At 45.6% G+C, this 12068-nt stretch overlaps 1 protein-coding gene across 2 annotated transcripts in view; it reads right to left on the reverse strand.

The window, feature by feature from the left end:
• Nucleotides 1-200: 200 nt before the first annotated feature.
• Nucleotides 201-12068, reverse strand: part of LOC144823812 (uncharacterized) — a 230014-nt gene continuing 218146 nt past the window's right edge. For both annotated transcript variants that reach the window (XM_078682665.1, XM_078682667.1), the window contains one exon: nt 201-4840. In XM_078682665.1, coding sequence (XP_078538791.1) covers nt 1893-4840 — 2948 coding nt within the window. In that variant the 3' untranslated portion in view covers nt 201-1892. The remainder of the gene's footprint in view (nt 4841-12068) is intronic.

Consider the following 12068-nt stretch of genomic DNA (forward strand, 5'->3'; position numbering starts at 1 on the left):
AGAAAAAGTAAATAGCTTGCACAGGAGCCAATGAAAAGCTAGGAAAGAGAAGGAGTGGTGGTAAGCCCCTTTTAAATTTATATTAATACAATAGAATTCACAAACACGATGCAAGTGCTGGACAGGCGAAACCTAAAACCAAAAACAGAAAAGCATAATCAGGGATATGGCTTGGTGTTTCACAGAGAGAAGGAGATGGGTAGAGGTTATGCCAATGTAACATTTATTTCTTGTTTGTAATTCACATGATAGATATAACCCAAAGACCAAAGAAATAGACATAAGGAATCATAATAATAGTTGTGTTCCTAAGAACATTTTGAAGAACTTCACAATGATGAAAGCTAGGTAGCATGAGTCCTTATAGACACCTGTGCTCAACAGTTGCTTGCAATTGCTGAAGAGAAGGTTTTTTTAGCATGAATTTTTCTTCCAGATTACTTGATGGAGGACACTGAGAAACTAGGACCTACCATAGTGTATCTTGCCGTTGAGAAGTCTTGAGTCCCGTTGGTCAATACAGATGGTGAGACGCTGAGGTCAGAGTTTTGTAGATTGAAAAGCAAGGTACCGGAAAAATGTTGGTCAGGAGTTGATGAGATAGTCAGTAGATGTTCCTGTTGAGAAGGGGATGCAACTGTTGCTGAATATTGTTGGCAAGAGTGTGGTTTTCCTATTGGTCAGTTGCTTGATGAGTGGTATTTTGGTAGTTGTTGATGAGATGGCATGTTAATGATGATGGGATTATGAATGTCACCAAGAGGTAATTATTGGTGGGTATTATTTCTGAGAAGAAGAGATGGCAATATTTTGGTAGTGTAGATGAAAAGATAAAGTATCACTTTCTAAGCAATAATGGTGAAACTGTGCAGTGACTGCAGGCAGATATTGATATTGATATTGAGACAATGATGTTACAGTTGTGTGATTTGGTTGATGCGAATCCAGTATGCCTGTTGGTAGGTATTGTCTGTGAGAAGACAAAGGCTGTCAAACAGTTAACTCTTAAAAAATAATTTCAGCACAGTGTTGCTCAACAGCTCCTTAGATTGTATGTACTAATTTACACTGTGATATGTCCCAAAGAAATTCTACAACTACTGTTCTTTTTAATTTATAAATATGGAAATAGGGATGGTTTGAGAAAAACAACTCTGAGATTTGTTCTGGTGTTTTGGTGGCTCCTGAGTCAGAAAAGGGAATGAAAAGGCTACAATCTTGTTGCAAATTGGATACTAAAAGCTAGAACTGGTATTGTTTGCCAAAGCCTCTTTATCAAAAATGCATCTTCTTAATATTATAACCTTCTAATTACTATAAACTGTAAAGTTGGACATAGGGTTATAGCAGCGGCTGGATTATTGGTAGGGGTGGGTGGGATGTTCCATTCTACCCATAGACTTGGTGGAATTTTGTCCACTCCATGTTACTCTTTAACACGGAGTTCTGACAAAATTCCACTAGTCGCTGCATAGAGGAATCTTTCCCAGGCAAGGCTCAAGAATATGCAATCTGAGTAGCGTGAGTGAGCTTTAGCATCCCCTAGCATAATTTTCTAACACACTCGGTCACTGGCGTTTGTGAGTGGTTGTGGTCAGAGGCTGCTCAAGATTTGCGGCTGCTCAAGTAGATTTCCTACTCAAACAGCAGCAAAATCAAATCGAATGGCTATGTGCTCCACTGCAACGCATGGTGACATTTGCACTGATTTTCAATGCTACTAACACAATTGGTGCTAAATTGTAGTGCAAACAGTGTGAGCTGCATAATTTCAGCCCATTGGTGGAATTCTGTGGAATCTCACTGAGTTTTCTGTAACTCGGTTGAATTCCACAGAGTGAAACTCCAAGAGTTCTGCCCACACCTAATAATTGCAAGGCACAGATTTAGGATCAAGGAAGTATGAATCCAGGCAAACTAACAAAACCATCTCCTGAATGATCACTGTTCCCTGAACCTTCAAGACTAGCAATATACCCAGGTGTTGTGGTTGCATGTATTGTGACTTTATTTGTATCCTGATCACCAATAGCTTTGGGCCCAGATGTTGTGACTTGCTCTTCAGTTGTATCAGGCTCACCACTTCCTTCAGATTCAGATGTTGTGACTTGCTCTTCTGTCGTATCAGGCTCACCTGCAGCTTCGGATTTAGATGTTGTGACTTGCTCTTCTGTAGTATCAGGCTCACCACCACTACCTTCGGCTTCAGATGTTGTAATCTGCTCATCTGTTGTATCAGGCTTACCACTGTCTCCAGGTGCAGATATTGTAGCTTGCTCGTCTATTGTATCAGGCCCACCTGTGGCTTCAGATTTAGGTGTTGTGAATTCCTCTTCTGTTGTACCAGGCTCACCGCTACCTTCTGGTTCAGATGTTGTGTCTTGCTCTTCTGTTGTATCAGGCTCACCACTATCTTTGGGTTCAGATGTTGTGACATGCTCTTCTGTTGTATCAGGCTCCCCAGGAGCTTTGGATTCAGATGTTGTGACATGTTCTTCTGTTGTATCAGACTCACCTGAAGCTTTGGATTTAGATGCTGTGACTTGTCCTTCTATTGTATCAGGCTCACCACTACCTTCGGATTCAGATGTTGTGACTTGCTCCTCTGTTGTATCAGGCTCACCACTGTCTCTAGGTTCAGATGTTGTGACATGCTCTTCTGCTGTATCAGTCTTACCACTACCTTTGGGCTCAGTTGTTGTGACTTGCCCTTCTGTTGTATCAGGCTCACCACTATCTTCAGGTTCAGATGTATTCAGTTGCTCTTCTATTATATCAGGCTCACCTGTAGCTTCGGATTTAGATGTTGTGACTTGTTCTTCTGTTGTATCAGGCTTACCACTACCCTCAAGTTCAGATGTAGTGACTTGTGCTTCTGTTCTATCAGGCTCACCAGGCTCACCACTACCTTTGAGTTTGGATGTTGTGACATGCTCTTCTGTTATATCAGGCGAACTACTATCTTCAGGTTCAGATGTGACTTTCTTTTCTGTTGTATCAGGCTCACTACTATTTTTAGGTTCAGATGTTGTGACATGCTTTTGTGCTGTATCAGGCTCACCAATAGCTTTGGATTTAAATGTTGTGACTTGCTTTTCGGTTGTATCGGGCTCCCCAACATTTTTTGGTTCAGATGTTTTGACTTGCTCTTCAGTTGTATCAGGCTCACCACTACCTTCGGATTCAGATGTTGTGACTTGCCCTTCTGTTCTATCAGGCTCACCTGTAGCTTCAGATTTAGATGTTGTGACTTGCTCTTCTGTAGTATCAGGCTCACCACCACTACCTTCGGCTTCAGATGTTGTAACCTCCTCATCTGTTGTATCAGGTTTACCACTGTCTCCAGGTTCAGATGTTGTGGCTTGCTCTTCTATTGTATCAAGCCCACCTGTAGCTTCAGATTTAGATGTTGTGACTTGCTCTTCCGTTGTACCAGGCTCACCACTACCTTCTGGTTCAGATGTTGTGACTTGTTCTTCTTTTGTTTCAGGCTCACCTGTAGCTTTGGATTTAGATGGTGTGACTTGCTCTTCTGTAGTATCAGGCTCACCACCACCACCTTCGGCTTCAGATGTTGTAGCCTCTTTATCTGTTGTATCAGGCTTACCACTGTCTCCAGGTTCAGATGTTGTGGCTTGCTCTTCTTTTCTATCAAGCCCACCTGTAGCTTCAGATTTAGATGTTGTAACATGCTCTTCTGTAGTATCAGGCTCACCACTTTCTTCGGGTTCAGTTGTTGAGGCTTGCTCTTCTGTCTTATCAGGCTCACCTTTAGCTTCGGATTTAGATGGTGTGACTTGTTCTTCTGTTGTACCAGGCTTTCCCCTACCCTCAGGTTCAGATGTAGCGACTTGTGCTTCTGTTGTATCAGGGTCACCAGGCTCACCACTATCGTCGAGTTCAGGTGTTGTGACTTTCTCTTCTGTTGTATCAGGCTCACTACTATCTTCTGGTTCAGATGTGACTTTTTCTTCTGTTGTATCAGGCTTACCACTAACTTTCGGTTCAGATGCTGTGACTTGTTCTTCTGTTGTATCAGGTTCACTACTACCTTTGGAATTAGATGTTGTGACTTGCGCCTCTCGTGTCTCAGGTTCATCACTTCTTTTGGGTTCAGATATTATAGCGGCTGTGATTGTTAGCTCATGTAATTCTGGTACTGTTGTAGTCAGCACAGAGGATGGCTGTAATGGAGCTATTGTGGTTGGTTCAGCAGCTAGTGCTGATGTTGTAGTTGGCTTACCTGATGGGTTTGATATAGTAAATGGCTTGGGTGATGCTTGTTGAGTTGTTGGTGTCACAGTGGTATGTATGTTCAGTGGTGTTGTTGTAAGCTCAGGCAGTACTGATGATTTGGTGGATGGTACAGATGGTTGGATTGCTGTAGTTGTCATTGGTAGTGTTGTTGATGGTTTTGGTCCTGAAGGTGTTGTTGCGATTGCTTTGGGTGCCGTTTTGGTTGTTCCTGGGTATAAAATTGTAGCTGTTGTTGATACTGGGGTTGTTTTGATAGTAACTAACACTGATGTTGTTGTGGTCAGTGATTCAGTTTTTGGCACCAAAGTACCTGCAAGCCCTGGTGTCGATTTTACAATAGTTATTTGCTCAGGAAAAAGTGTTGCTGTTGTGGTTAGCTTAGGTTGGTCAGATTCTCTAATTGTTGACACAGGTGGAAGTGTTGTGGTTTTTATTGGTGTGGTTGTTATTGGCTTTATTGTTGTGGTTGTTGTTGCCATTGGTTTTGTTGTTGGTACTGGCTCTGTTGTTGTACTTGGTTCTGGCGGGGTTGTTGTTGGCATAGGTGTAGTAGGTACAGGAGTAAGTGGAGTACTGTTCGGATCTGAAAGGCAAACAGAAAGATAAAAATAAACAAAAGGAATATCTTTGTACCATTATCATAATAGCAATATATTCTTCATTTCCCCAGTGTTACAAAACTTGTCCATGAATATGACTGAAAAAAGGTCAACCAAAAATATGTTTATTTCAGATTCTGGCCAATGTGAAAGCAGAGCAAATGTGTACAATTGAAACACCAAATTTCAAAATGCAAGTAGCCCCATTTGCAATTCTAATTAGTATTGCTTGCAACAGAAAACAAAAATACAAACCTTGGGTTTTAAAACACTCGTAGTGGAAAATAATCTTTTCATTTCTGTGAATGATCTCTTCCACTTGCATTACAGGAAGCCATCTGCTCACTCTTTTGACAGGTTTACCATAGTGAGGCCTTGAATGTGGAAGTTGGAGCAGGGTAGCAGGTATAAAAAAGTTGAAGGTGCCCCCTTATGTGCATCGGAACTGTGCAGGTCACCAAAGAGTTTTTCTTTTTTATGAAAAATCGTGTAATAATGGAAGAGGTACATGGCTTACATGTTTAAGGCTCATTTAGCCTTTGGCAGACTGATGTTTTTCTACCTCAGAAGTGGTGCCTGCCTCCATGACTCCATTCACAGGACACACTTGTTGCCTTTCTGTTGGGCCCACTTGCACAGCCTTATTCTCCTACCACTGTCTGCAGTCTCGAATCGGCATTAAAAGAGTGATGTTGGCTTCTCCTGCCATCTGTTCCTCAAGAAATCCTTTGGTGCATAAGACAAATGTCTGTGCTCTATATCTATAAAGTATAGGTGGGTAGAGAGGCCAAAATTCAATTGCCTCATATGAAGCACATATTGACCTATATTAAGACTAGCAGTTCAAATAGCAACTATACCTGTTTATGCATTGTAAGAAATTGGGTTATTGGTTCAGAGGAGTGAGAGCCTAACTCAAGTTAATAAACATAATCCTTGCCAGGGTGAACCAAAAAAGTCACTGAATAAACCTATGCTTAACTCTGTGGTAGTTTGGCACAAAAGCAGTCAGGCTTAACTGAGTGGCAATGTGCAAAGTATGTATGCAGCACTTAAACGCAAGAAAGTGAAAACAAAACAAAAGATAATTCCTGAGGGGGTCTAGACCTCACGCCGATGGTGAAGACAGCAGAGGCTAAAGCTCCTGCCGGTGAACCCCCATCCAGCATCATCCTGCCTGAAAAATGCCAGAATTTAAACCCCAACTCCCCTGCTACTCGCAAGAAGGCGGTGTACCATTTGGAGAGATTTGATGGTGCAAGCAGTGGCAGAAACCACTGTGGTTGGATGACTTCAAAAGAGGAGTGAGAGGAACTGTTACTGGCGGCATCAGATCTGGGAGGTACCCTGGAAGTAGAGTGAAAAGACGTCCCGGTTCTCCCCCGGTGGTCCCGGTTTTTCATGAAGTGTCCCGACACTTTCCTCTAAACTGAATAATTTTTTTCTGTTTTTTGCATAGTGGCTTGGATGAGCACAGAAATTTCCAGTTTTTTGAGTAGTGGCTGAGTACGCACTGATGTTACAAAGATGTGCGCAAGCTCACTTCCCACTACTGGAGATGTTATGGCATGATGTCACTCCAGATTCGGTTGTTGTGAGAAGGGAAGTCCTTTAAAGAGAGATACTTTCTCTTGGGAGTCCATTCTCATTCTACAAAGCAGCAAGGACGTCATTATGCGGGTCATTGGGGCAACAGTGTGTCCGAACCACCAGCATAACCCTGCTCACTGGAGTATGAGGTCACTGCCTGCACCAAGATCGAGCAAGTCACCAGTGTACACTGTAGTCCTACTTCTATGTTTATGACCTGTTCTGGTTTTTAGGTCTCGCTTGAGCCAGCGCATGCGCTGCTCTGGCGAGACATTTAGTAAGTGTGTTTTCAAAATGCTTCCTTTCGCTTTTGCTGGACTCAAGCTTGCTGTTACGCGCCCAGGCAGGCTCGCAGCCGCCATCTGGCTTTCCTTCGGCATTGGTCATTAAGTGCATCGCTCCCGTCACTTTTACAGACGCGCGGCCAATGCTTGTTCAAGAGGGCGCTCATGCTCTCCTAATCCTGACAAATGTTCTATACTTCCCGGCTTCCTTACTACTTCTGGCTCGCTAGTATTTTTTCCTGTCACACATCAAACAGAGCCTTCATGCCTCTCCTCTGTTGCATCTATCGCTCTCTCTCTACCTCAAAGCCTCCCGCTGTCCACCGCTATTGACTTCGACGTTGCTTGCCATGCAGTTCTATAAATACTGGTACATCCATTTTACCTCCTAATAGAAGAAACATTTAATTATTGCACACTGCCCTTGACTACTGTTATTAGAACATCGATGTTGGCACTTGCCTTCTTTATAGAGCCCTCCTCCCTTGTCTCCAACTTCCCTCCTCAAACCACCCCATGTTCCCTCGCCCCCACCTCCCATGTCCCCTCGTCAACCTCTCCCGTGTCCCCTCATCCCCCGCCCCTCTTCAAGTCCCCTTGTCCCCTTTGTTCTACAGTGTTCTGCCGTAAGCACTGGGACAAAGGGATTGAAATCCCAGCCTGTCGGCAGGAGCGCCGGCTTCGACGCCAAGTGCTATTATATTATACATTTGATTTTTGCCTATAATCGGTACCACAAGTGGTTGCTTTTGACATTATTTGCCCGTTGGTCATATGGTGCTGACTACAGATGCACTGGTCTCTAATAAAACATAAATAAACCTCCTTATGTTTTTTAATCCTTCGTAAAATGCGGCGCCTGTGTATGAATGCAATTCTGGATTGCGCTTTTCGCTGTGCTTGCTGGCAGTGGCTGCCTGACTGTCGCGGACAGCAAGGTTGTGCCGAAGTGAATTCAGGCGCGCCTTCCTCGTGATGAAATTAGTATTGACTAACACAAATCAACATGACCTTTTTGCACTATTTACAGTTTGGAACATTGTTTCCGTGTTTGAAGCAATATATGTAAACAGTATTGCATTGCACTGGAGGGTGTTAGTAGGCTGTGCTGTTTTATTTCCAAGAGCGTATGCATGAACCTTTTTTTTTGTTTTAAGTATCCCCTTACACCCCAACCTTCAGTGTTCCAGAATATTTTCTGTTTGCTTTATCGAGCGCAAACTGACGTCCCATCAGTTACGCGGTGCTATCTTTCAGTCCTAATGAAGCCGCATACAAAAACTAGGACAACAATCGACATTATATAACATTACTAACTGTATTATATTAGTAAGTTAGCTAAGCTTCAGCCTAACCTCCATCGAAAGTTGGTTCTTCAAAATGCCATGGGTACAGGAAGTGACTTCATATGCCCTTTGATCCCAGACAGCCTCATAGGAAGTGATATTACCTGATCGCTAATCTTGTAGAGTCACAGCTGATGTGCAATCCGTTTTCAGACCAATGAGCTTTGGGGGGGAGGGGGGGTGATTGGTGTAATCAAGCTGGTTATTAGTTGCTAAGGATGTTTTTCACACGAAATTAGTCTGCATCGTTCCTTTGCTGGGAACCAGATGCCCCATTGTAGCATTTAACTCACTCAGGTCAGGTGACGCAGAGCAGCCCAAGAATTACTCAGGGCAGGTGGTGTGGGCTAATTTAGTACTTCCTTTCACTGGAATGTAACACCACTGAATAAATCCTCGTCCAGACAGTGCTATTACCTGTAAAAAGGAGTACTGTATTATTCAAAAGGCCTGCTTACTCGTTCTGTCAGGATGTCACCACATTAAACAACAAGCATTTGCAATGCAATAGTTTTCGCATTTACGCGAATTTAAGCTACTGGCATTGTAAATTACAATGCCTTTTATTTATGTGTTGCCATTTCCAGTGCACATAGTAACTAACTAACTCTCTCAATCTCACTGAATAACTCTCTCACTCTCTTACTGAATCTCACTCTCTCACTAACGCTCACTCTCTGACTAAATAACTGACTCTCATTCTTTCACTGACTCTCTAACTCTAACTAACTGACTAACTAACTCTCTCACTCTCTCACTGCACTGATTAACGCTTGAAAATCACTCTCACTAACTACCTAAATAACTGACTGAATAACCTTCACCCTCCTGTTATTTATGCCACCCCCATCGCCTTTGGGACCTTATATGTTTTTAGCCATACCACAGTTGATATTATTGCACCAAGGATATTGTGCTGCGTAACTAAATACTTGTAAGGTCCCAAAAGCGAGACCTATTGGCTATGCCAATGATTGTTTGTTGTGGGAATCTGGTCACCCTACCTTGAATACCTTTAGGAGATGAGGCGGTCAATCAGGGCTGCAATGCGGTGGGCCGCTTAGGGAGGAGAGAAGACAATAAAAGAGCTGTCAGGGGTGACAAGGAGGGTCCTGAGGCAGGCCCAGCAGCGCGCTCGGCTAATGACATCAGCCATCATCGAGAGACATGAGATGAGGAGTGGAGTGGTGGTGACTTCGGCACCCCTGTGGTGAGTGTGACTGTCGCGTGCCACTCCCGCCCTGGAGCTGTCTGATCGTACTCTGGGCGTCTGTCGGGCCATGGTTGAGGGAGGGGAGCCACTGTCCTGCTGCTGTGTATTTCGCTTTCCCCTCTCTGTTCCCGTCCGGAGACACTACGGGAGGCACAAGAGAAATGACATCCGACCACCATTTCACATGGGGGCATAGGTCAGGCTCCTGATGCGTGCTGCAGCTTTTGGCTCTGGTGTATCCTTGGGCCTGCAGCAGCATAGTACCATCATGGCGACACTCCCCACCCCCAAGCACATAGCATGCATGCAAATAAATACACACCACACAAATTTGTTATTGGGAAAAACTGCTGCAGGTTTATTACATACAACGTTACGTAATATGGTGGGTTATCTTATGGGCGATCCAAGGGCAGGCAGCATTCTCGCCACCTGCCCGTCTGATGAGCCAAACAGCACTGGGGTGAACCCCATCTGTGCTGCCCCTTCTGGTGATCCTCCTCCCAGATCACGTGACACGTATTACTCACGCCCCTTTCAGGGCGCAGCGTAGCAAAGCAAGCCCCCGGTTGTTTAGGGCCACAACCGCCAGAAGGACAAACGGGGCGCCGACACGGTTTCCAGGAACCTCCCTGAGGCTCCTGGGCTCTGGATCTGGCACCCTTGTGTGCCGTGCAGAGGTACCCTTCTGTACCCATTTGCTTCCAGATCGCCCTGTAACTCTGCCTGCAGCGAAAAAAGTTAAAGATTACAACATTCTCACCATGCTTCCTACCACTGACCATGTCGGGTAAGCGGTAGGGTTGGAGATGGCGTGTCCCGCGAGGTGGCGGCCGCACGTGTCCGGTGCGATGACAAAGAGGTCGTCAGCGTGGCGAGGGGGACATATTTACCCCTTAACCCTCACCGGACATGATGCGGCTCTGCCCGCGCCCAGGAGGGGACTCCCCTGGCGTCCCTGCCCCTTTAGGAGGAAAGGGGGGGTGGAATGCCCAATGGCACTAGAGGGCCGCCCTCTCGAGTGGCCTTCTGGGGTGGCCTCGGGCAGCCGCAAAGTGGAGAGCATGGTGAAGGGAACGCTGCAGGCTCACAGTGCTGCACGGTTTGGAATGCCCCCCCTCGGGGCTGCCTTGGGGCATATCACCTAAAGGACTGGAAAAGGCATTGCTGCATGTTATTGTCCAGTAATAATAACCTCCTGAACATTTGAGCAAGAACCCCGGCAATAAGAACCCTGGTCTGGAAGTGGTTCTTGAGAGAGTTGGCAGGGCTCTGGCAATGCAGTGTTGGCAGTGAGGTGGTGACATACCAAGGGAACATACTATACATTTAATGCACAACAGATCCTGCAAATATGGCTGCTTCACCAGGGCCCCCTGAGATGGTATCCTGCACTATATGGGGTGCCCTGTACTTCTGCATTGTGGTTGCTGCTCTTTAGCTGGCAGTCCTAAGACCTGAGAAGAGTGGTTGTGGCGCGGTGAGCCAGAAAGAGCACTAAACCCCCATTCCCAGAAGTGCTTCCCCTTTTTTCTTTGGTGGACTGCACCCCCTTGATACTAATCACACCCTTTATCAAGTGGCACACTGTGAATTCACGTACTCAGCAACAGAGGATGCACCCCACCTACCTGCTCGAGAGGTCAATCTACTTCTCGGAAGCATGGGGAATGTTGTTCATAAAAAGACCCAGGAGACCAAAGGCACGTCTTCCATGGGGGCTGGCGACAAACCACTGGAGGACGGAAGGAGAGCCTTGGGACCTGAACTCCTTAGGGGCACCACCCTTGAGGACATCCTACAGGCAATAACAACCTGTCGAGAGGTAATAGAGGCTAAAATCGATACTTTGGTGAATAACATGGGGATTCTGGGCAATGATTCCCACAGCCTGGCAGAACGAGTCTCCACAACGGAGAAAGAAATGTTCCCATTGCTGAACAAATGATTGAACGACTGTCCACTGTAGAGGCGAAGATTCAGACCCTGGAAGTGGGAGCGTAGGATGCTGAAAATAGATCTTGACGTAACAATATAAGGGTGGTGCGCACACGGAATGCATTGAGGGAACCAACATGGTGGACTATCTAAAACACTGGCTCCATGAAGCAGATGCGATAGAGGACCTTTCCTATTTCTCTGCTCTGGAGAGGGCGCACAGAGTTTTAGCATGCCCTCCACTCTCAGGGACAGCTCCACGTCCTGTGGTGTCCAGGTTGCTCTATTATAAGGACCAAGACCATATACAAGCACAGAAGAGGGGAGACCCCAAAATAGACAACAGTGCAATTAGGATCTTCCCAGATTTTTCACACAAAGAGCAGAAACAGCGTTTTATTTTTCATGATGATATAAAAAAGTTTCGACAGTTGAGAATTTCCTATGCATTGTTATTCCCAGCCAGGCTGAGGGAGGTGACACAGGAGGGCATATAGTTCTTCTAGGCCCTCAAGGAAGTTTGGAATTGGATCAACTTAAACCTGCAGTTTGGACCGGGTCAGCATTCCCAGGAGGACCATCCTCTTAGAGCTGGATCCCGATGACAGACTAAACACCATAGCAGGGCTACACCTTCAGAGGTGGAGGGGTAGCAAAAGTGACAAAGAGAGGACAGCAGAGGAGGTTGGCAGAGGACGGAGCCAGTCCGTGTTTTGCGAGGAGCCGAGGAGCCGTCGAGGAGCCGCCGAGGAGTTACTGAAGCCAGGAGTGAGGACCGTGGAGCGAGGCGTGGAGCGAGGCGCAAGGAAGGCAAGGAAGGCAGCGGAAAGCTCCAGCGACG

This window comes from Lissotriton helveticus, chromosome 3_1 (genome assembly GCF_964261635.1).
Source record: "Lissotriton helveticus chromosome 3_1, aLisHel1.1, whole genome shotgun sequence".
NCBI lineage: Eukaryota > Metazoa > Chordata > Amphibia > Caudata > Salamandridae > Lissotriton > Lissotriton helveticus.